A 25,142-nucleotide genomic window follows, 5' to 3' on the forward strand; every position below is an offset into this window, starting at 1 on the left:
TCACAGACTTGGACAGGCTCTTGGACTGTTCATTAAATTTCATCATAGCCATTCCAAAAAGCAATGGGGCTGCATTTATGCCAGTGGGAAATTTAACTGAAAATAAATTGCACAAACAGGTGTCAGCTGGCCAGCAGTTTTAGTTGTAACTACTGTCCAAGATAGAAGAGGATCCAGGCTAGATGACCACCAAATTAGGCAACAAGTATTTCTTGATCCTAGGATGCTTTAAGGGAATCTTTTCCCCTTTGCACTGGAAAAGGCTTTCCCCAAGCTTGTGCTATTTGTGAAACTTGATATTAGGGCATGAAAAGCAATCATATGGTTCCTCACCTATTGTTCTTAGGTACTTTTTAAATGGATATATTTCTCAGCATATGACTACATTAAGCAAATATATTTCCTCTTTTTTTTTTCCTCTCCTCATCCTTTTCTGCAGCTCTATTCTGTCTATTAAACTGGGAAAATACAAGGGAATTCTGGGATCTGCCCTGTAGGCAGAGCACTGCTTGAGCAGTTCAGCTGACACAAATTGATCCCAAAGTTAAGAGCCTTCAGCTGAAACACCATCTCCATCCCTCGGGCCACCCCACTGCCTTCAGAATCCACTACCTGGCTGGGGAGGTAACATCACTCACCTGTGACAAGCAATGGTGGTGGGTGTTGCTGCAGCACCTTGGGAAGCCTGAATGTCTAGTTCCTCTCTATTCCTTGTTTTTCTGCATTTCTTGCTTTACAGGTATAACTTGCTTCTTTTTTTGTATTTCAGCAAAACCAGGATGTGATGTTGATCCATTGATGAGCCATGACACACCTCTAATTTACACATGTGCACATTTACACATAGTAGGGCTACTTCAAAACAATCCAAGGTCACTTTTAACCCAGTTTTCCTCTTTATACTCTTCTGAGATGCAAGGTAGCATCATTCCATTAAAAAAAGTATTAAGCTAGTAACAAAATACAGTTAGCCTTTGCCAGTCTTTGGAATTGATAGCTGTCACTACAGCTGTTAGCTCTGCATTAAGCTGCTGTACTTTAAAAAAAACAAACAAACAAATCCTATTAAATACATCACTGTTGTCAGGTGGGTGGTTTTCCTCTTCCCAACAGACAAAGGTAACCCATTTTTTACTCCAAGCGGCTCTTTAGCTCCCCAGTTGCTAGAGTGAAGCAGAGCCTCTGTAGAGTTTGTTCTCTCTAGGGTACTGTTACTAAGGTTTGGACTCCATGGAGCTTTCACTTAAAATTCAAACCTTTCTTCAAACTGAAGTTGAATTAATCTCCAAAAGCTGTTATTTCACCAGTTCCTCAGAAGATTGCACACCCTCCCACGCTCCAGCATCCCTGCTGTGCCCCCATGGCACTGACTGAGGGCAGCTGCAGCCCAGCCCTCCCCTGCTGTGGGTCATTTCTTCCTCAGACCCTCTGGAACCCCATCAGGAACCTGGTGTCAGGTTCTCCTCAGAAGCCTGCAGCAAGCAATGCACCCAGATTTCTCAGTGTGATATGAGCACAGCCTGACAGCCAGCCTAATGTGACCCCTCGAGTTCAGCCAGGATCCAGCAGCAGTGAATTCCAGAACCTGAATTGCAGTCAGCACAAGCCCTCTTGGTGCAAACCTTTATTATCTCACACCTCCTTGCCACAGCTATCATTGAAACAACTGACATTCATATTTTACAGGTACCATAAAAAGTTACAGTGTGTAAATTAAGCTGTGTAGTTCACAGAGTAAAAATACTCAAGGGTTGACTTTCTGTCAGCAGAATTTGGCACAGAGGTGTTCACACACGGGGAACAGGCAGGAACTTCATCTTGAGCGTGGCAGGCAGGCAGTGTTTGCAGGATTTGAGGCAGAGCTTCTCCTACTGATGGCTGGCTGGCCTCCCTGGGATTAAAAGGCACAAAGAGAAACACCCCAGGAAGGAGGCAGGCCCCAGGCAGTGTGGCATCCCAGCAGGAATCTGAGTGCTGCCCAGCTCTTCCAGGTGCAGCTGGGGCAGGGTGTGTCACCATCCCTACCAGCTCCTTGCTCTTGCTTTGTCCAGCATGAACTGCAGCTGGAGACTCTAGATCCAGCAAACATGGGCAGCTTCCTCTGCCTGCAGCAGTGCTGGCATTGGTGCCTGCAGTAGCCAAAATGGGTCTGTGGCTGCCAGGGCTCTGGCCTTGAGGCTCAGGACTGCAGGGCTGCTTTACACATCCACACTAACACAGAGGGAAATATTTCAGATGACACCATGTCTGTCACATTTAGAGACAGAAGTTCTATTTTAAAATAGCCCTGGGTACACTAGACAATTGGTTAATAAAAGGTAGTTTGGAAGGACCATCATAAGCAATATGCAGTGGTAACTGAGCAACAATAAATATTTGAGTTATTTGGAGATTTTGTTGGTTTGTTATTTTTTTGTTGGGCTTTGTTTTGGGATTTTTTACCATCTCCAATGTTACAAAGCAATGACAGTATCAGTAGCCATAGCAACACAATCCCTACTTGTTCTACCTGAGCCAGTTATGGATGGTACAGAGAGCCCACAGATAATTTCCTCAAGGAATTCAAAGGAAAGCCTGTTTATAGGATACCCTTTTGACCAGATATTGTCCCAAAATCAGTATCCACATATTCCCTAGAAGTTATGATTAATTTAATTTACAAAAAAAAAAAAAAATTGTTACTTTCCATCCTCAATGCTAAAATTTTTAAATTTACAGCCCGATCTTCTGAATCATTAAGGTAATGGAATGAGAATGAGAGGAAATATCTCATTAGAAGAGATGATCTAGGAGAGCACACTCTGACAGACTCCAAATCCTTCTTTCATGAGTAATCCTCACTACCCATCAGGGCAGGCAATAAAGAGTCAAATCCAAAGGAAATTTCACATAGCTGGCTAAGACAGAGCAACTGCTCAGGGATCATCACTTGGTGCAATCCTCAGGACAGAGACCTCTTCCCAGGTAACAAACCTGCCATGCCTGACCTCCCTAGAAACATGCCCTTCCAGAGCTGAAAGAGTCCTGATGTTAAGCTGATGTTAAACCTGCTCAGGCACAGTGCTTCCTCTTCTCAAACCCTGCTCCTAAACCCCATTTTTGCTAAATGATAAGACACCACTCAGTATTTTCCATGCATAGAGACCAGAGATCTCAAACCAGGGAAAGGTGGGCAGAAAGTGAGGAAGCAAGATGCCTGCACCACAGTGATCATCAGGGGTCAGCAAAGGCATGGGAAGGGAGGGCAAGCACACATGGCACCAAGAACGCTCAGGTAGAGGTGAACTGTGAGCACATTGACAGCAGTCTGTCAGGAAAGAGGGGCTTCTCCAGGGACTGCAAATTCCAGCCCTGGTTCCCAGAGTGTTAGTGTCATTGTGGAGAAAATGAGAGCAGGACTCAGTGTTGTTTACACCCAGATGACAATAGGATGACAAGAAGGAAGAGCCCTCTTAAGAAAACCAACTTGTTGCTGGAGGGTTTCTTGAAGCACATACATCTGCTCTGTCTGGCAAATACTTGTTTGGCTTTGGGGTGTTGGTTCAGCCAGAGTTCACTCCACAGACGTAATTTCCATTCTTTTCTATAAATGCCTTCATCTTTCTAAGGATTTCCAGAATTTCTCTGGAACTTTCTATCCAGAGTTCTACCTAGTTCTCAAAGCCCCAGGTGTGTTTCTCCTAAGAGCCTCCAGCCTATGGAATACACAATGTGTCCAGGACTGCTATTCCTGGAGCACCTCTGTGCCCAGCTGAGCCAACTGAAGATGCCCAGGCAGCCTGACAAGCCCATGCCTGACCTGTCAGAGCACCTCACTGATGTAATATTCAGGCACCAAAGCTGCTAAAAGCAAACTTTTCACTGACATCAGACTGCAAAGTCTGCAGGCAGTCAGAAAGTATGTATAAATACAAGAATTTATCTCATAAAAATACGGTAATATATTACAATTCTTTCCATACACAATAATCTCCAAGACTTAGGCATTTTCACTGACAAAGAGTTTGGCTAAAAATTTTTTCTTTTATTTTCTGAAGTGGATATCCACATTTAGGATAAACTTTTTCTCAAATTCAGGCACCTGGTTTATATCCAATGCATCCTCTTAACCTGCTGCACCCTATGCTCACACTGCCTCGGCACTGCAGCTGTGTCACCCTGCAGCACCCTCTTGACACATCCCCACATCTGTCAGTGGGGAAAAAAAGGCATTATCAAGTACAATTTCCTTGGTGAAATTTCAAAACTGACTGAACAAATTGGGCTCCACTTCCTTCTGTGCAAGTGCTTGACATAGGATTATTTTTAATTTGCACAGGATGAAGAGTTCATTTGATTCCCTCCTTCTCCTCTCCTGTGCCTGCCATCTCTTCTGAGGTTGAAACCACCAAAGCTGCCTCACCTTCCAAATTTATGATCCAAAGCAGAGATTGTCCAGAAAAGTCACATCATTCAGTGCTTCCCACCACCCAGCACACACGTGCACACAAAAATCTCAACACAGTTCTCCAAACAGAAGGTTTGCTCTGCTCCATGACTTGGACAAACCATTTCTGCCAATATCCAATTCAGGGCTGAAGGCTCCTATTTATTCCTGAATTCTCATGAAAGTGGTTTTCAGCCATCTGCTGAAAACATACACCTTCATTCCTGTGGAAGAGCAGCAGGGGTTTCTGACATTCAGAGAAGAACCTGATGTCATGTTTGATAAATGCTGGTAAATCTCTCAACCTCTAATCAAAGACTTCTTGGATTTATGCTTCTGCTACTGATCTCACACTGGGGCAATTTCCTGTGCTCAAGCTGTGGTAAGAACATCTGTGTGGAGTCTCTCACTCACATTTCTGGCACACATGAACCTAAAAGGACAACTCAAAACAGCACTGGCTTCAAGGCTTACATCCCAATGATCCCTCCCCCCACCACCCAAGAATAAGATAAAAATCAATAAATCCTCTAATAATCCCTTCTTAAAAGTATTCCTTACATAAGGATAATTACAGATTGCAAAATATGGATTGCAAGAAAGACATCTTTGAGCAGACACTGTTTCTTTGCATGAGATTTAGAATTACAAATTGTAATTTGCTACTCGAAGATGAGAGATTTATGTGCAGGGATGCCATAATTGCTTTTGTGTTCTTCAAATAACTTCTTTAGTTTCTGTAGATACAATGCATGTAGCTGATCAATCTCTTCAGTGGTGGGGTTCAGGTTCTTTTTTACAGGGATGGGGCTTCCCACTGCAAATCAAACACAACAGCATTAGCTTCACTGACATCTCTTTTTAAGCAGAATTGCTGTCCCTTCTGTACAAGCTCCACCACAGCTCCCATCCAGATTGCAGAATCACAGCACAGTTTTCTCACCCTGGGGCCTGATCCTGTCTTTCACAAGCCTGAGCCCTGGGTCTGGTTTTTCCCTGCCTTTTGATGAAATTCAGGTAAAATGAATTAACACCCCCACCCCCCAACATTTCAGGTTGGAAGCAGAAGAGCAAATGAGAAGAGTGATAAGCTCTAACTTGAAGGAGCAGTTTGCACTTCAAGATACAATCCTATGGGTTATGTGCTGTCTACAAGTTCAACACAGTATTTTTAAAAATGTACTTTCTCACTGTCTTCTGATCTGAATAGTAAAACCACTCAGTGTGAGGTGTGCTTAAGAGGACAGTGTTGCCCTCAACTACATGGTCACATGGACAGGACTGAGGGAATATTTATCATCCAATTTATTCAAAATGGATATCACTGCACCAGAAATGTGACCTCAGCCTCGGGAGGGATAGCATGTAAATCCCCTAAACCCTGTGAGGTGTCTCTGAACCATCCATTGCCCACAAATGTCACTGGAACCAAAGTGTTCTCCAGGCACTGTGCAAAGCCTGCTACCTGCTCCCTGGGAGGTGACTCCATGGAAATCCAGAGGGCAGCCTTCTCTTCCAAAAAAGGCTATAGCTAAAAAGTGGATTGCTAAGAGAAGCTTCCCATGATCTCAGTCTCTCCTGTGTTGTTCAGTCACCAGATTTTTACAGCTATTCTTGCATTGGAAGCACCAACACCTTAACCCACCTGGGATTACAGAGGAAGCCTAGAAAAACAGGGAGCTAACAGCACCCTCAGGACTTTTCCAAAGGCACCTGAAAATTCCTGTTAAGAGATGTTGCCACTTAAGATTGGATAGTGATGACTAAAGGGAAGCCTAGCCAGAACCACAGAGCTGAGCCTGCATTTTCCTGCTGCAGCTCCAGCTGCCACCAGCTCTCAGGCCTGTGTGGTGCTGAAACTCAGACTTCACACAGCTGAGGTGGGAACCCATGCCTGGATTGAGCAATACCTTAGAGGGGTGTGAAATCAATATACACACAATACAGGATTTCCAGAGGCAGGACTGGAAACAGCAAACAGCCCCCAAGCCCTTCTGCAACAGCCTCTTCTCCCAAGAGTGAAGATTTCTTGTGGGATGGAAAACTACACTCATCTCTCTAATATGTGCAGCTTTAAGGAACTTGCTTAATTTGATATTTTAGAGTTGTTTCTATTTCTGTAAAGCAGTAATAAAAATAAAAAAAGAAAAAAAAGAAAATCAAAAGTACTCATCAAGCCCAAAACACTCAAACTTCCCAGATCTTGGCTTAGCTGAGTGGCTCTTGGATCCATGGCTTCTGAACCAGGACTGGAATCACCCATACCTGGCCACATTGGCAGCACAGCTCCTCACCTCAGGTGAACTCACTGCAGCTCTCAGGAGCTGAGCCAATGCTTTCAAAGCCATGTTGAGGCATACCAAGAACACCCCACACACTTCCAAGGACACAGGGACATCCTGATAATTCTCAAACATGGGGAAAGAGACAAAAGGCAAAGGACCTCGTGAGATCTTACAAGTTCTGTTGCAAGACTCTGGTCTTGCTGATTTGTAGCACTCCTGTGCTTTTGTCATGATGAAGAAATGCCTCATAAAATAAGACATTTTAAGCTTCAGAACAGCCATGGTGTCATCAGCCCAAAAAAAAAAAAAAAAGCAGATTACAGATCTCATCCAATACATCTCATTCCAAAACTCTGATAACTTTTTGGCTTTAAAATAAGTGGCATTTTTACCCTGCCTGTGTAAAATGCAGGGATTAAAAATTAATATTTTCAAAATAATAAATATTTTCAAAATATTCAATTGCATAAAGTGATAAAACACAGATATGCTTGAAATTTAATATAAAAAAGAGCTATGTTTTTGTCTTAAACATTTTTATTTGTTTAATACTATAATCAAATCAACCCCATAAAAAGGGAGGGCCACCTTCAAAGTCCCTTGTGGAACACCAAAAAAGCTCAATTTTCTTTAGTTCACTGAGGTCAGAATCTGGCTAAAAATGATTTCTCAAAAAATTTACAGAGACACAAGTATTGTCTTTGCATGAGACTCAGCATCACCTGTTTTGTAAAGGCATGGTTGTCAATAGCACTAGTAAAACCATGAAAAATATGTTCAGTTCCACACTCCAGTGAGAGCAGATGAGCAATAATGAAAGCTTTTGGGGAAAAACACTCTCCCAAACTGCCTGTTGATGTGGCATGCACACTCACAATTAAACATGACAGGATCTTTCCAAGGGAAAAAGCCAAGAGGGAAGAAAATACCCTAAAGACCTGCAAAGCCATCTAAATGGCAGCCAGCCCAAGGGCTGTGGCACCACAAGGTGTCCTGTCCCTTTCCTCCTGCATTTCTCCCTCTGGCCTGATGAGCACCAGCTCAGAACCACACAAGCTCCTTCCAGCAGCCCTGCTCCAGAGCTCTTCTGGGCTGGCTGCACCTCAGCTGCAACATCCAACTGTTACTGCTCTGCAGAGCTAGGAAATTAAGGTTCTGGGCCCCACACAAAACATCAGAAGCATCCAGAAGCCACAGCAATAGCTGCAGAGCTGTGGCAGCCCTCTTGGAAAACTGGACAACTCTTGGATTTCTTTATGGATTGCCAAGGATAGGAGCCTATGGATAATTGAGAATGAGGAGTAAGATTTGGCCAGAAAAGGGAAAGGAAGATAAGAACTGCCCCCTTTAACTGGGAAGGAGAGTAAACCTCACATACTTGTTTTAGATGCACAGTAATTAATTGTTAGAACAGATTTATAAATTTACAGGTATTAGCAGCATTGATGAATTTTTAAACATTTGCAAACACATTAGAAAAGGTGCAGGGAACTTACCAACAGTATGAATAGGTTGTCTGTAAGGTATGAAGCCAAAACTGTATTGGAATACTCCTCTAGCATGAAATAGTGGTAAAGCAAAGCCCATTATCTTTTGCAACTTCTCCTGTACATTCCTGAGCCATGAACCTTTGGGGTTTGCAACTTGCTTGAATAGTTCATTTTCACCAAAGGAAAACACTGGAACCAGATGAGCCCTGTAAAACAAAGAGGACACTGAGAATTCTACATCAGCCTGCACTTGCACTGCAGTTCACATCAGCAGCATGGAAACAGTTTCACAATAACCAGCACAGAGAGTTTCAGCAGCTTTGGATTTCATCAGCAACAGGCATTCAACTCTTCTCATGTGCAGCAGCTTTTTGGATGCCTTGGCTGGTTGGTGTTTAAAAAAAAGATATTGGCACACAACTAGCAACTTGCTTTTGGCAGTATTTAGTTGGTTGGTACCTACTGCAATTTGTGCTGTTTGGAATTATGAAAATGAGTTATTGCATATATCATAAGTGTGTCTTTATCCACCACTATTTCAGCAAGTCCACCCTCGTTCCACTACATTTTTTCCCTTGGCAAGCAAAGGAGCCTCATTGCTAACTTTATAATGCTGCCAGCTGGGTGGCATCAAAACCAGATCTTGCCTTTCGCTTGTCTTTTGACCAGAGTAATGCATGCCCTTGATTTCAGCACAAAAACCTTGATAAAAACCAGACACCCTCACAGACACGAGTGCAATGCCAAATTCCTTCTCTGCTGTCCAATTCCCAGCCAAGCCCTGCTTACTCTGGACTTCTTTGAAAACAGAAGCCATAATCCATTATTACCAGAGGTCACATCTAACCCACAGAAATTGCATGAACCCACTTTGCCTCTTGCACAGCCTAATTAATTCTCATTCAGTTGATGAATTGGCCTGGGAGGAAAGGCACTGACTAGCTCCTGGACAAACAACCTGAGTGGATAGAATCAGTGCAGGTAAACCCAGCATTGCATTTAAAACCTTGGCTGCAGTATGGTTTTTGATTAATGCTTGGTTTCATTAACTATTCTGCAGAGTTTAGACAAAAAAAAAAAAAAAAAAAAAAAAAGCAGGGTAATCCTAAGCAGTCTCTGAAGGATTCAGGGATATTTTCTTTACTTAAATCTTAGTTTCTGTATCTTAGCTCTTAGCTCTATTCTGTCCCCAATACTTTTGAGAAAAACCCTACTGTAAAATAGCAGTATTGCTAGAACATTGTCAGAATGATTATCTGCAGAGCTGTGAATGCCTGAGGAGGATGCACTGAGGACAGAGCTGGCTGGAAAGCACTATGGACTGTCAAAATGCACCTGTACAGTAAAATACAACTGCTTCAACAGCTTCTTTAGCCTGAGGACTCAGACTATCATTCCCACATACTGTTCTGACTAGTGTCTGCTCAAAGTTTCTTTCTCCAGAGGATTTATCAGCCTGCCACCTGTAAAAGAAATATCATAAAGCCTGGTACTTACTGTGGCTGTGTAAACACTCAACTTTTTACTACAACACTAAGACAAACAGGAACATCTTGTGGTGCAATAGCTGTGGTGCCCTGACACTGTGGGATTTGTTTTAATCTAGTGAAGACTTTTGCAAGATGCTATGTAGGAGGCTGAGACAGAGAAATAAGTAACTTCTGATTGTGAAATTAAAGATAAGTTATCTGATTCATCATTTGTTTTGTCTTTAGGATTTCTTCACTTTGTATCAGATATTTGTACTACCTTGGACCAAAATGTCTTTTGCAAAAGTGCAGAGGACATTTGCTGACATATTCAGGCCACATTTGACAAGCTCCTAGCTGAGGAACACAGCTTCTCTGTGCTGGCAGCACAGGAGTCAGGGCCAGGGAGCACAAGCCTCTGCACTGCCTCTTCCTTCCTGAGTTGGTATTTGCTGCTGCAGATCATGAGCATCAGCAATGTGTGCAGGTACTGGTGGCAGATGGGTCCTCTCATCTGCATCCCACAAGCCTCCCTGGCCCTCTCATTTCCAGTTGAGTTGGAAATTATCTTCCCATTTTGTTAATTGTTAAAAACAAGACTTCAAAAGCAGAAACAATTACTGGTTGCCATGTCTTTGGGCAAGAGCTCTGTTAGACTTGCACTGTCCCCCAGCCCTGCTGGACAGATGAGAAGGCAGAATTCCTGTGCTTCCCACAGAAGCAGATGTTTGTGCTGGTGCTTGTAGGAATGACTTGGAGCCTGCTGGTTACATGACCATGTGAGTTGTAGCCCTTAGCTGCTGGGGCAGAGACAGGCACTGCCACCCAGAGGAGGGCTCTAGACAGTCATTTCAGAAAATGAGGATCATCACTGGAACCTAAGTAAGTGAAGGAGTAAAGGGGCCATTCCTCTGTTTTGTAAGTGTCCCACTCTTGCTGTTATGTGTTGGAGATACTTTTGAAATCAATGTCTTGAGAGGCACAGGTGTATTTGATTTCTCAATCCAAATCAATTTAGATGAGAGATAATCACCACCAACCTTTGTGATATGACAGACCAGACATCTATCAACATATTCATTTAAAAAAAGTATCTAAGTATTCTTCTAATCTTTATGGTTAAAACAAATAAAAGCTAGTGAGTGTTGAGGATCCCACTGAATTAATCAACAGTTGGACTAAGGACTCATTTAGGCAGTAACCTCCTATTTCAAATACACAAGCATTTTCTGGGTACAAATTAGACTAGAATGTTACATTCTGTTGCCACAAAAAATTCTTTATGAGAATCCTAGTGATATGTATAAGAAACACCCTTGGAATTTTGGCACAGAGCAATTTCTAGTTTTTTACACTCTGTGTAAAAGCAGACAGCACCTCTTCTCAGAGACCACCTTTTCTCCAGTTAATAGCTTAAAAAGCTCTTACAGATTTCTCAAGACTAGTATTTTTTCTCATTGCTTCACATGTCAATGTTTAATCCTGGGAGCTGTTCAGAAAGTGTAGCTGGAACAGCTCACTGGTTTCAATATTTCTAATATACAAACCATCTAGACCAGTCCAGAACAAACACAATAACTTACACCGTGTAAATCACTCAAAAGACATTGATACATCTCTGTTTAGTAACACACTGATGGCTGCTTCAGAGTAAAGAGTTTTCTAGTTTTTCTTGAGATTTTCACCAAAAAATCCCAGGAATTTACTTTTGCAAATGGCAATCTTCAAAAGAAAGTCTTTAGAATAATAGCGAAAACAAATCTTCCTAGACCATAATTCTCAATGATTTGATGAAACAGGGCCTGGCTATCCATTTTGTTTGCTTGTTTGCTTAAAATGATAAGAAAATTCTACCTTAATGTATCTTCAATTTACAGAACAGAAAGCAAAATGTTTGCCCTATTCAGAAAAACCAGCCAGGATTTACTAATATTGCTTCATAATTCTTACTCTTTGCTAGTACAAGAAACAACTGAAATAAAACAAGATATGCTAATAACACCTACTGTTACAAATTATGAAAGTCAAAGAGAATTTTCAACACTCCCAGACTGGATCTAGGTGGACAGATTGGCTCCTGTGCCAGATATCTGCATGTTCTTAGACACTTAGACTCACTCAAATTCTCTAATTCTATATAATATGAACTATATTTAGGAATCAATCTGCATTCAAAGCATGCTTCGTGGAACACCTACCCATGTTTCAGTGCCATTTTAATAAAGCCCTTCCTCTTGAGGATGTTCAAGGTCAGACTTCCAGGATGTGCATTCAGAGATTCCTCTGCTCCTCCAATCACAATAACAGATGCATGGCCACCTCCTTCATTGCTCAGCACATGGGAGACACTTTCCTTGGATGCAGAAACCATTCCTTCAGGAGGAAACATTTTAAGACTGACACTGGATCTTCATGTACAAGTACAGTGAAATTTAAGAATATTTCTAAATATATAATTGATGTTTCAAAATTATAGCAGCACAGAACAGATTTCAAAGGTTTGGGTTCAAGTTCATCACCCTGAAACAGATTTGGTTTTGGGCACATGCTTTGGTTTCACACTGATGAGTTATATGGTTTTCTTTTTTGCCTATTGCAAGAGTTTTGAGTTCTTCACGGTGTGCTCTTCTGGCAACTTAACTCCCCTTCAGAGAGACTCTGTGCCCAAAGCAGAGGAGGTGAATGGCAGCAGATACTGCTGAGAGGCAGCAGCTAAACTGTCCAGCAGGTGCATACAAACACAGGCACAGAGGGGTTAACAGAATGTATAGAGGACTTCTTAACTCAAACATGGAGCTACAGTGCCAAGAAGATCCCTCCACTCTTTACACAGCCATAAAGCAGCAGCTCCATCTAGGCAATAGCATGACAGCATTAGAAGGAGCAGAATAGACTCACTTCTACTATTCCTAATAACTGCATCAGCTCATTCTCTAGTAACCAGGCCTAGGCACTCATCATTATTTAGGCTAAAATTGCAGATTATATGAAGCTTTTCTGGTACTCCTGCTGATACAGATACTTCTAATTGTGGGCACACTGCTGTACAAGACTTGATCATCTCCTCAGGTCTTGCTCTGGACTTGGTGTTTTGAAAAATCCATTTTTCAACAGATATGCACATAATCTTTCAAAGGTTCCTCTTCCTTCTTGCTCTATGTTTTATTTCAAAGGCTTATAGTGATCCCATTTACCCAGAAGCTGTGTTTAATTACACTGTGTTGAACTCATATAATCTAAATGACAATTCAGAGATCAAGCCTTGTTTACATTGTTGATTTTACAGAGCTGGTATCAAAATGCACTTTTGGATGTTCTGCTCCCTGCTTGGTCTTTTTACCCACAGGGACATTACAATGTGGATTATAAAAATTTGAGAGGAGAGGGAAGATGACTGTGATCTACTTTTGAGAGCTGGCCACCAAGAGGAACAGCTTGTAACTGGAGCAAGTCCAGACCTCAGCAAAAAGCTACATCCATTTGCCACATCTGCCTTCACAGTCACTGTTACTCTGAAAATGCAGCTGACCTGGGACTCACAAATAATTCAAGTGGTGCTCATTCAAGTCAGCATGCATTTTCCCTGAAAAGGAAAGCAGAAATCACTGCCTTTCCCCAGGATAAATGTGTGTCCTGTTGGAGCAAAGCTGTCCTGCATGCAGGGCACTGCTCTGTGCTCACACCACAGCTCGGGGGTGCCGCAGCTGCACTGCCAGAGGCAACAACTGCACGTGTTGGAGACAGGCAGAGAAAGACTGGGACATGAAACACTGTGCCAGGAGTGTGGCTTTCAGGACATGGAAGATTTTGCAAGTGTTTTATGATTGGAGAGGTGACCTGTATCACAGCAAAGGTCCCCTCTCATTTATCAGCTGCATACCTGTGAAAACCGAGCTCCAATGCTGGCTCTTCTTTAGTGTGCTTTTTACTGCAGCTCTTTCTCATTCTGCAGGTAAATATTTGTTCCCATGGGTCAAGATGCCAAAAACATGTAAATCTGACTTCCAGACAATGATTAAACAACAGTGTTTAAAATTGCAGTGCTCTACCACTGCCAATCCCTGACTTTGCAAGCCTCAAAAAACACCCTCAGAAAATACATTTGCATGGAAAGGCATTCTCTGATATGTTGAAGTATACATAGATAAGTAATTCTGATATTAATATGGGAAACATCCTAGGCATGTTTCTGTGCATGGAGCAGTGGAACAGCTTCTCTAAGATCACAGTGTCTGTGTTGCAGTAATGAATAAAGTTAGATCTCTGTCTCCCAAACTTAGTCTTGTGCATCAGAACCTGCTTAGATGCTGTGGTTGAGTGAATTTCAGTAAATAACTCATGTAGGAAACCACTGGGGGGGAGCACTAGTTCTTATTTCATTCTTCTCTTTTTTTTACCTCCCCCAACTCAATTACTTGTTATTTTTATCTTTTATTATTGTAGTACCAGTCATGAATATCACCTCTTTATGACAAATGCTTCTCAGAACAGAGAAAAAAGGTCCCTCTCTTTACAGTTTACATCTCAATTAAAATTACACAAATTTGAAACATATGATTTTGATCAGAAGCAAGTAATTAATTTCTGAGTATAAAGTTATTTGTAATGTATAACACTAACCCCTTCAGGTAAGAGATTAGCCTGAATTTGTTTTCCAAGTGCCTGCTAATGACTAAATAAAATCACAAATAATTATGCCTTTCTCTTCTTGTATATAATGGGTACTCAGGACTGCTATCTGGTAGTTCAAAGGAAAAGCAGCAATTTCTTTTCAGAAAGACAAAACAACTCAGTGATACAGTTTACAAAACTATTAATAAAACCTTCCAATTTTTTTTTGCCACAACAGTTCATCATAAAATAGAGGTTAAATTTAGCACCAACAGTGATCCTTTGAAATTACTTACCATATATAAGTAGAGGAATAGACTTTACATTTGTAACAGAAGCTAAAATATGGAGCAACAGCTGAGACATTATACATTTACCTACCAGCACTCATTACGTATTCTCTGAAGAAGGGACAGCCAAACCAGATGGGCATGATATGGAGATATGGAGTAAGGCCAGGAAATAAATTTTTGAAAGGAGGATCAGTGCAAAAGTTTCCGAAGGCTCCAGCAACCAGGACCCCATGAGGGTGAAAGCCAAGTAAGTAGTTGTGATTTGGGTTCAGTTCTGAAGTTTTTATAAGCTGAAAGATAGAGTCAGTGGTGGGCATTATTATATTTACCTCAAAAACAACAGCTATGGAGATTGCACATTGACAGGACATGGAAGCAATGGCAATGAGTTTCCTTCTGACCACTTAAAACTACAGCTTTACAGATAAACAAAGCTTAAATGGATGTGTCAGGATAACATGTCTAGTGATTTACTGTGCTGAAGTGCTATCCTGTCACCCAACAGTCCAACTAGAAAACCAGGCCCTGTCCCCTTTTGTCACTAAATCTCAGATTTCCCATGTTTTAAAAAGAAGTTAAGTTCACCCCGGAGAGAGTATTAGAATTTTAGCAAAGATGAGTCTTAGATGTTTGTCCATGCTTATGGCTATTCAAGCTGTTTGTGAGAAACCTTTTACTCACATGAATGGGAAAGTATTCCCTGAAGTACTTCCAGACAGTCCAGTTTCTGACCCAGTGGGACCGTCTGCCCCCAGCACATGGTGTTCCCCAGTCGAGGTACAGCCACAGCAGGTACAGAACAGCAAGGAACCAGAAGTTGCCCAGGATCAGGATCACGAAGAATCCACAGCAAAACTCTGCTACAAGAGACAAAAAGTGAAAGCATAGCAAGCATTAATCTGTGTCCTTTTAGGAATGCCCTACCCCAATATGTTTTTAGAGATTTACTCAAAATGCACACAAATTGAACTCAGCTTATTCCACATGGTGTTGTTACAGCGAGGGTGAAACATTACAAGGGTGTATCATCTCAGTCTATTATTTCTCCCTCTACTGCACAACTGAATGTTTGGTTGAGAGCATCTGGTTTACCTAAGGCAAAATAAAAGGAGACAGCAAGAGCTAACAAGGATGAATTGCTTCAGGGAGTGAGAAGAAAGGAAAGCTGGGGAAGGAAAGAAGGGAAAGGGAGCCACAGCAACCTCTCTTTTCTAATTATAGGGATATTGGGCAATCATTTTCTATTCTCCTTCCCAGCTTCTCTACCTATAATATAGTTCTACTCCCAGGCAAAAGTGCTGTCACTGGCCAAGGAGATGCACTAAACAAGACCAAAACATGGAGAGGTCCCACTTCAGCCACTAAACAGGTCAGCCTAAGGGGAAGTTCAGCTCTGCTATGGGAATGCAACAGCAGGTAAGTCCTGATACTTTCAAACCCAATTAAGAAAAAATTGCAACATCCTGCTACAATAGTGATACATAGGAGTTGTATTATACACAATTCAAAGAGCAAGAAAAAGTGGTTTGCTTAAATATATTGTGTTACTTGGGGCTCAGCCTTGAAATAATTACTCAGGGAAATCCTATGGAAACTTTATCTTTGTAGAACTTGCAGAATTTTAGTCTTGGAGCGTGTTGAACAGCAGTGGTCTGAGATGTCTGAGGAGTAGGAGCTGCTGCTCTCTGCCCTGTGTACCCTGGCATCAGCCTGCTTGCTCTACCACCTTCTGAACAAACCCCATCAGGCTCATGGATCAGATGCTGAAGTCCAGGCTGCAAGGGAGCCAGAGAAATAACATCATAAATTTATACAATGGCAAGCAAAACAGGACCTAGCTCTCACTGAAGACTAAATGGGCAGAGTTGCAGGAACCCAGCATTTTTTTCAGAGCTATTTCACAATGCAGAAGCAGTAATTTATGTCTCACAAATGACTGGCTTTCATGAGGGCAATATTCTGTGAAATCCTAGAAGAAGTTACACCAGTGAAATATACTGAGCTAAATATACCACTAAATACAGCAGATTTAAAAACAAACAATAAAGCACTTCAGGCAATAATTTGGCTCACACAATGTAAAAAATCACCAGGACTGCCAACTTTAGAATAAGTATATGAACCAAGATTAAAACCCACTCGTCCTAGTTCAGATCACCTTCCTGCAGGAGAGATATTACTTGGGTGTTGAAAAGTCAGCAGATTCCCTAGACTGTGAAGGTTTTGAGCTGAAATCTCAGTTTGGTCTACAGGCACACTAGCATTTCTTCCAACCTCAATATTTACTTTTTCTAAACTTCAACCAGCTTGTTCCTGTGCCTAGTTCAACTGTGTCTTCAAAATAGAATTGGGTATCTTGTCTAGAAGGGGATGAACATTCGCATTTCCAGCAGGAATATGAGCAGAAAAATAATTGCATTTGCTCTGAGGAAGGAAGAAGGAAATGACCATAAACAAGATCAGGAGCAGGACAAAACCTACAATTTTCAAGGATACTCCATTCTTCAGTACAGAAGCTCACTGCTTCTTCCTCAAGCAAGCAACCCTGGTCTTGCACAGAAAAGCACTTGAGCAAGAGCTCTTGAAATACACCCCAGCTAACTGAGGACCACAGACCCCCAAAGTCAATGTGGAAAACTCACAAGAACTGAAACCAGTTCTAAGGAACATCATTAATGCAGGACAAGTAACACAGATGAAATATGACACCCCAATTCCACAGGGAATTCCACAGGGAATCCCACAACAGCATCACTCCAAAATAGGGCGCAGAAGTCTGTTGAGGAAAAGTCACCACCTGTTTTTTGAAGAAGAGATCCTGAAACTACAGAAATTTCTAGGAATGCTAATCTGGACAGGATGCCAAGGTTCTTGGTTTGAACAAGTATGAGAAGTTCTTTCTAGCAGCTATAAATCAATTAATTTGTTATGCAAGATTTAATAAATATTTAAATTTCCAACCCTTCCTTTCAGAAGCACTTTTGACTTAACACAGAATCGACCACAGGGCTTTTTTTAACACAGAATGACGTGGTTTTTTACTATCAGTTTGCTAGCAAAAAACTGAAAAGTGCTTTGTAGCCAAGCATCCTTGCTGTGAGAGCTAATTACATCAGCAGTGAGAAGGCCCAGATAGCAGTACTTAATCCTATGCAGACAAACATCCACCAGATCAACAAGCTGGCTGCTTTGCTTTAGCTGGGACACCTTTCTGAGTGCAGGCAAGGTGTGGGGAGATAAGTATGCTGCTAGCACTTCCTCAGGGGAGCTCAGCATCTTGTAGGACAAAGTTGATTACTGCATTCCCAATGAGACATGTGAGGCAAATTCCTTTTGCCATACCTCCTCATTATTTCAATGAATTAGCAGCCTGCAAGATGAGCTAAACACTGATGACTCAAAACCAATGAGCCTGTAAACACAAACCTGATGTTTTCTCCTTCAGACAAGACAGTGAGTAAATAAATAACAACCATTTTAACTAAATTCATAAACAAATTCCAGGCAAAAGGTGAACAGCTTTGGAATTGTCACTCTACTGCATCATTGTGTCCTTGGATGTAGCTCCAGTGCACATTCTAAGTGCAATTTTATACTTGAATTAGAGCTTTGAAAAGTATCTCTGTGATATATTGGATTTTGGGGGTAGGTGAGGGGAGATGAGGAAATATAGATTAAAAGACAAATCACTGCCATGGAACTCTGAACACTGGGCTTGTGAACCAATGTTGGTGTGTCACTTCTCCTCCATTCCCCATTTACAACACATGGATACTCATATTTTGCAACAAATGGTGAAAACCACTCTATGTAGGGTGAGCAACCAGCACTGGCAGCCACCCTGCCCAATGATGTTTGCACACCTGATCCCTCAATCATTAATCAGGCTCTGAGTTAGCAACTGGGGGCACCAAATTTATGAAATAGTTAAATACCAGGGATAAGAAGCAGGAAAACAGCACAGGTTAAATCTGGAAATTGAAAGCTTCAAATGCATTTGGAGTTAATAAGGCATCAAAAACATTTGATTAATATCTGTTATGAAAGCACCAAATGCAAGATTGTCCCTAGAAGGGAAAGCTCCCATTATGCTCAGAGCAGTCACGGACAGCATGGGCAGTGCAGGCGTGTCCCTGGTGCCAGGGGTGCTGATCTCACCCCAAGCAGCACCACAGCCTCTCTGCAGTGCTCCAAAAACCATGCAAAGGAGCTCACTCCAAAACTGGTTGGGCAGCCAGCATTTGTTGGATATGGATCAGTCTCCTGTAAGGGCCTTTGTCAGGTTATTGGTTACAGCTGGGAGCCACAAAGATACCTGAGCACTCCTACCAAGGAAGCTGTATCTCAGCAGTGCTGTGACAGCAAACACAAACACCCAGATGCCAAGCTTTAGAGACCTCTTGATGCTGAAATTTGGTTCCAAGTTCCCAAGACCTTCCACTGGCAAACACTGATAAACCAGAGATACAGAGCATTACACACAACTGACTTGGAGGCAGAGTGGCCTGGATACCATAAATCTTCAAGTTACTAATTGCCAAATCCCAAGATAGCATGCCAAATTTAGTCTACATGTTTCCCATTTCTTTTCTTTCTCCTTAGTCATTCACAGTCATTTATGTTCACATAGGGGTTGTCAGGCTAGGGTCTCTGGCCTGACACAGCAGAGCTGTTTTTTCTTAGTATTTTTGAGAGATACAAACAAATACTCACAGACACCTGGTTAAATTCCCTCCCTAAGATGGAGGTAACAGAGGCAGCATTCCTAGAAATACTAGTCAGTAAATACCCTGTTATTCTCTGTGGTCACATTTCAGTGCCTACCCATAGGCCACCAATAAACTTCATGGATAGATGAGTACAGAGTGACAAAAACAAGTAGCAATACCAGCCAGCTCGCTAGGAAAGGCTCATGGAGCCTAGCTGAGTTTTCTTAAGCATCAGAAGAGGGGTTTTTTTTCCAAGGACTTTGATGAAGAACAAATCTATATAAGTTATCCAGCTATAGCTGATGAATTAAATCAGCACCAGATAACAAACCATCGTGGCAAGTTTGCAGGAAAGGTTAATATTTGCTTTAGCACATTACACTGACACCTTCTTTCTCAACACAGAAACCACTTATTATTCCAGCAGCAATCTCTCACTCTGTGGCAAATGTTTCATCATTTCTATTCTTTTGGGGAAGCCAGATCCACAATTCAAAACTGTCTCCAGCAAGTTCAATTAACAGACTGCTTCATCCTACATGCACAGAAGTTTAATCACGAGAGTGCAGGATGTAGTTTAATATATACCAATGTCTTCAGCATATTATTTTGTGGCTTTGTGCATATTATATACTGATTTTGCATTATTAAGGGTTTTGCAAATAAATACAGGGGTGTCTGCACAACAGTCACTTCCTAAATCCCCAGTGAGGAGACCAGGAACACTGCTGGGGCCCAAAAGTGGGTCTTAGAATATGCACTATTCTCCTCTACCATCACCTTTTCTCAGAGAAAAACCCTGGTATCCCTGCTGGAGGGTTAAACTCTCATTTCCCTCTCTCATTGTCTGGCCCTGGACACCAACTCCACCCAAGCTGATCATTTTTGCATTTGATTTTGTACATGGTCAAACTCCACTGTCCATTTTCACATTGGGGCACAGAAGTTAGCAGGAGCACACAGCACACCAACTCACCTTCTAACTTTACTTTCTTCAAAAACACTGTCATTTGATTGGTGTACATTAGAGAGAAAGGAAAACAAAAGGCTAAAGCACTGGGAAAACAGCATTTCAACCAAATCTGACTGATTTTTCTTTGTTTTAATGGTTTTGCTTTTAAATTAACCCTTTGATCTACTTCCTGATACAAAGTGAACCTCACTGACAGATGTGCACTACTGAGGCACACAGCTCACACCAAGGATAAATGCCCATCTGCTGTGTGAGAAACAGAAAACCTACACCTGTTCCAAATAAGAGGATATCAGGCATACTGGTAAATGCAGCAAAATTAATTCAAAGTTCTTTAGAAAAATATTTCCAAGCTTAAAAACAAAGATTTCCTGCAAACACCAGGCATAGCCACTGCATCCAGAGACAATTCCTTTATACATATGCACAATGAACCTATGATAGAAAAATGGGGGTTTATGTAACCTCTTTACTTTGTCAGTCCTGCAGCACTTACAGGCTTGGAGATGTTATTTCTCCAGATGACTTTCTGCCTGGGGTTGGGTTGGACAGTGGCACAGAGTGATCAAGAGTACACAGGCTCACAGGCAGACATGGTGTGGGTGTTGCACGAGCTTGGGACAGGGCCAGACCTGCCCCAGGACTGTCAGCCCCTGGCCAAGTGAACAAATCTCAAATAACTGTAATTACAGGCATAAAACTAGCATAATCTGTAAAAATTGTCTGGTTTGGCCTTTTATCCAAAGTAGATACTATGAGATTGCAAAATTTCATGTATCTGCTGTTTCAGCAGTAAAACTCTAATGACTTGACACTATGCTTCAGCCTGAAGCTGTTTTGGATTTGTGCTTAATACAGTGAGAAATAGCATTTGCCAGTTTTCAGTTTTAGCAGCTTTAGTTTTTTGGGCTCAAGACCAGTAACACTTGTCTTTCAAAAGACAGAAGCCCAATTAAAACACTTCTCTCTTTCATGGAACTTATATCCAAACTTTTCTGGTCTGCTGACTTGGAGAACATAAGATAAAAAACCACTTGGCATTTTCAGCCGACACACAGTGGGAATCTGTTAACGGGCATTTCTCTCATCTAATCCAGAAACTCACATTCACCTCCCAGTATTTCAGAACTTATTTTTGCTTCTGGTGCCATGCTCCTGGATAATGAACAGGCAAATCACTGTCACAAAGAAAACTTGTCTTTTCCCTTTGAGGGTGAACTTTGGCAGCTTGCAGCACAGAACAAGGAAGCACAGGAACTTACAGCCAGAATTTTAAAGAGGTTCCTTTCGTATATAATGAAATTCTGTGCACATCTGTACAGCTTTTTTGAGACAGAGGCATGTTTACTCTGCCTACGCTGCACAGCAGAAGCAATGGGTCTCTAGTGCAGATCCAGCCCAAGCTGGTACACTGCATGAAGAAGCAGAGCTTTGCTTGTACCAGGCTACTGCTGGTATTTTTTCAGTATTTGCAGACAGATTCATTCTTTCTACAGAGGGCATGAGATTTAGGCTTCAACAACTGCTGCATGTCTGTATTTCAGGCCAGCTTGTGATTTGCACAAGTAAGGGCATTTTCAGTCATCAATTCCTGTCTCGGAAAACCATGAAGCACTACAACAAAACAAGCTTGGAGAGCAAGGGTTTTTACATTTTTCAGCCAGGAAGATAAAACCAAAAGTCTTTTATCCAATGTGACTTTTATCCAAGTCACATTGGGAATTCTAAGTTGTAATAAGCTCACATTCCCCTTACAGCTTACTCAGTGTGCGAAATCACTTTTTCACATGTCAATCCCCAGATTTGAAGCATATCATTGACCAATTCAGGGCACTAATTTACAGTTATCTTACTTCATCTGTTAGTCCCACAGTTAATTTTACTAAGCTATGGCACATTACAACACACCTAGATGGACAACTTCAGCAGCTAAGCCAGTACCCCACTTATTCACTGCTCTAAACAGAATCCCTCTATCTATATCATGAATCATTAGCTGTCATAGGGCATATCTGTTCAAGTTTCCACATGCATATGGAACACCAGACAGACAATCAAGATCATGCTTGGCATAAACTAGTTCCAGCCCCACACAAACCCCCAAAGAACATCTAAACTTCCAACCTATTCTGTGATGAACTCACACAGTATTTCAGTTGTCCTGAGGCATCCCCTCCCTGATTTGAAGGTGTCACTATTGAATCCAAAGCTTACAAACAAACAACAACTGTTCAGTCAAAAAAAAAAAAAAAAAGGCTAAAAAATCCAGACATAGGGGCAGTCCAGGACATCAGAAATCAGCCCATTTCTCACTGCTTTGAGTCATTTAGGATTCATCCACCTGAATTTTCCTGCAGCTAAGTGAAACTTTTTGGCCAAATCACTGGCTGCCCTTTCACTTGAAAGCATCCGCCTACGAAATGACAAGATCACATTGGTCAGCTCTAAAGATAAACATCCCATGGTGCACAAGCAGATACTTATTATTAGAATCAAATTGTTGATCAAGCCTTCTTGCAAATCCATTTTTTCATGATCACATGAACTCACTATACTCCACATAACTAGCCATAAGACCATTTCTGAGTTGATTTTCCTTGACATTCCCAGGCAGAGCCAGCTGCAGATGACAGCTCCCTACTTTACCTGCTAAACTACAAAGAGGGGATTTTCTGCATCCTGATCACTTCTAGTAAGCACAGGGAGATGTGGTTTTCTGCAGCAGTATTACTCCATTAGGGGAAAAAAAAAGTTTTCTTCCACTGCCCCTGAACTTCCACTGCTTTATGAGACTTTAATAATGGCTCATACCAAGACCTAATTCAGTAACAGAAAATTAAAGAACAGACTACTTACAATGTAGCCACAAAGAGAAACTGTTTATCATTTAACTACACATAATTCCGAGGTAACAGAACATCTGCTGATTAATCTGGGAAGATACTTCATACCCTCCATACTTCCCCCAAATCTTTCATGTGTGGGTTAACAACCTAAAAAACACCTGAAAGACATCAGACCAGGATAATATATTTGTAAGACATACAAGGAAGATAAGTTCACACTACTTTTCTCCTTGTAAATCCTACAGCATAGACAATCTTGAAGCATTCCAGCATTTCCAGTAATACTATTCAATAACCACTTCCCAGTTTATACAATCCATGGATTTAGTCTCATAGAGTTAAGGCTTATCTTACCTTATCAAATGATTCATTTCATCAAATTCAAGATACCTACCCATGTGAATATAATTTGCTGCTGTGAATAGGTGCTTAATGATATGTGTCTATTAAGATATTAGGAAAATTAATTATAGAGGAACAATCAGTAGAAAAAGACTGATTACCAAGTAGAATTAGCAACACTTTCTTAAAGCTAGTGAGGATATTTTTCATACACTTACAGAACTGTTCTGCATTTGAATCAATTCACTGACAATGCCCATTATTTTTCATTACCTTGTTAAACGAGAATTTTATTGAAATACAGCATTTAAAGTTATTTTACGAAATTATGCAGGAAAACAGCGTTAGTCATGTACCAGACTTTATGCTCATCTTCGATAAAAAAGTTGTTGTCAGAAACATACTGGGCGTCTCAATGAGGAACCACAGACACTAGCTTTTTAGGCTCATATTTGAAGCAGAACCCATAGAAAGAAACAGACCCCCATACAAGAAGAAAAGCCATCCAAAGCTTTCAGGGAAGAAAGAAGTGCGATGCTCCTGCCCGCCCGGGATCGCCGGGGAAGAGCTCGCCCCCGGCCGCTTCTGCACCCACGTGGAGCCACGGCTGGCACCGAGCGATGCCCACGGGTAACGCTGGTCACAGAAAAAGCCGCTTCTCGCCCTTTTCTCTCTGGGGCAGGGGCAGGAAGGAGAAAGGCTGTTACCCAGCAGGAGGAAGGAGAAGATCCACTGCAGAACGGCGACTGTCTGGATCCTCCTCTTTAGGGGGATATTGATGGGGGCAAACTCGACCTTCATTCTGACGGAGAGCAGCGCGGGAGGCACGGAGCTTCCGGCTCCAGCTCCAGCTCCAGCCCTGGCCCCGGCTCCAGCCGCCGCACCTGCCCGCTGAGTGCCGCTCTGCCGCGGCCCCGGCCGTGCAGGACGCGCCCCTCCCGCCGCCGGCGCTGCCCACGGCGGCGGGTCCGGCAGGCGGGGACGAGGAGGCGGTGCCGCCCGCCCCGGCCGCTGGAAACGTGATCCTGGAGCGGGAGCTGGCAGAGCCCGGGCACGGCTGCGGGGGCTGGCGGCTGCTACACCCCCTCCGCCCACAGGCGGTCGGCAGGGCTCCCCCCGCCCGGAGCGCCGCGCCTGCCACCGCTCCGCATGAGCGGCACCGGGCGGAGGCACCGCGGCTGTGTCGGAGCGAGCTCCGCGCCTGCGGACCCAGGTGCGCCCGCACGCCCGGCACCTGCGCTGCGCTGCCGGGCCGGGCGGATTTTTCCCCTCGGAGCGCCCGGAGACCCGGCACTCCGGGGCGTGCTTAAGGCTCTTACCATTAAAGAGCTTATAGAGCTGACCCAGAACTTAGAGTTCCTGCAGTGTTTGGCGTCAAGCGTTTCGTTTTTAATTACAACAGCACACGCACAGCCTCCAACCGCCCGCGGCGCTTCGCCCGGGGTGTCCGTGACAGGGATCGTCACTAAATACAACTTCGGCGTGAAAAAGAAACCACCCGCCGAAACTTGCACAGCGTTGCCCCAGCTGACCCCCTTCTCCATGGGGACGGCGGCAGCGTCGGGATTCACAATCTCCCGCGGGGACAGGGATAACGCTGGGACTTGTGGTCCCCACGCGGGGACGGAGACGGAGACGGGGACAGCGGCACCGCCGGGACTCGCGGTCCCACACGGGCCGTCCCTCCCGCCCGGCGCC

General features: G+C 42.7%; 1 protein-coding gene across 1 annotated transcript; it reads right to left on the minus strand.

Annotated features, from left to right (window-relative positions):
• Window positions 1-1,609: 1,609 nt before the first annotated feature.
• Window positions 1,610-24,378, minus strand: MOGAT1 (monoacylglycerol O-acyltransferase 1). The gene is made up of 6 exons (XM_009089231.4): window positions 24,152-24,378; window positions 15,256-15,434; window positions 14,663-14,864; window positions 11,869-12,043; window positions 8,208-8,407; window positions 1,610-5,243 (listed from the first exon to the last, which is right to left on the minus strand). The coding sequence occupies exons 1-6, from the start codon at window positions 24,243-24,245 to the stop codon at window positions 5,089-5,091; spliced, it is 1,005 nt and encodes a 334-aa protein (XP_009087479.1). The 5' UTR covers window positions 24,246-24,378; the 3' UTR covers window positions 1,610-5,088.
• Window positions 24,379-25,142: the final 764 nt, after the last annotated feature.

This window comes from Serinus canaria, chromosome 9 (genome assembly GCF_022539315.1).
Source record: "Serinus canaria isolate serCan28SL12 chromosome 9, serCan2020, whole genome shotgun sequence".
Lineage (NCBI taxonomy): Eukaryota > Metazoa > Chordata > Aves > Passeriformes > Fringillidae > Serinus > Serinus canaria.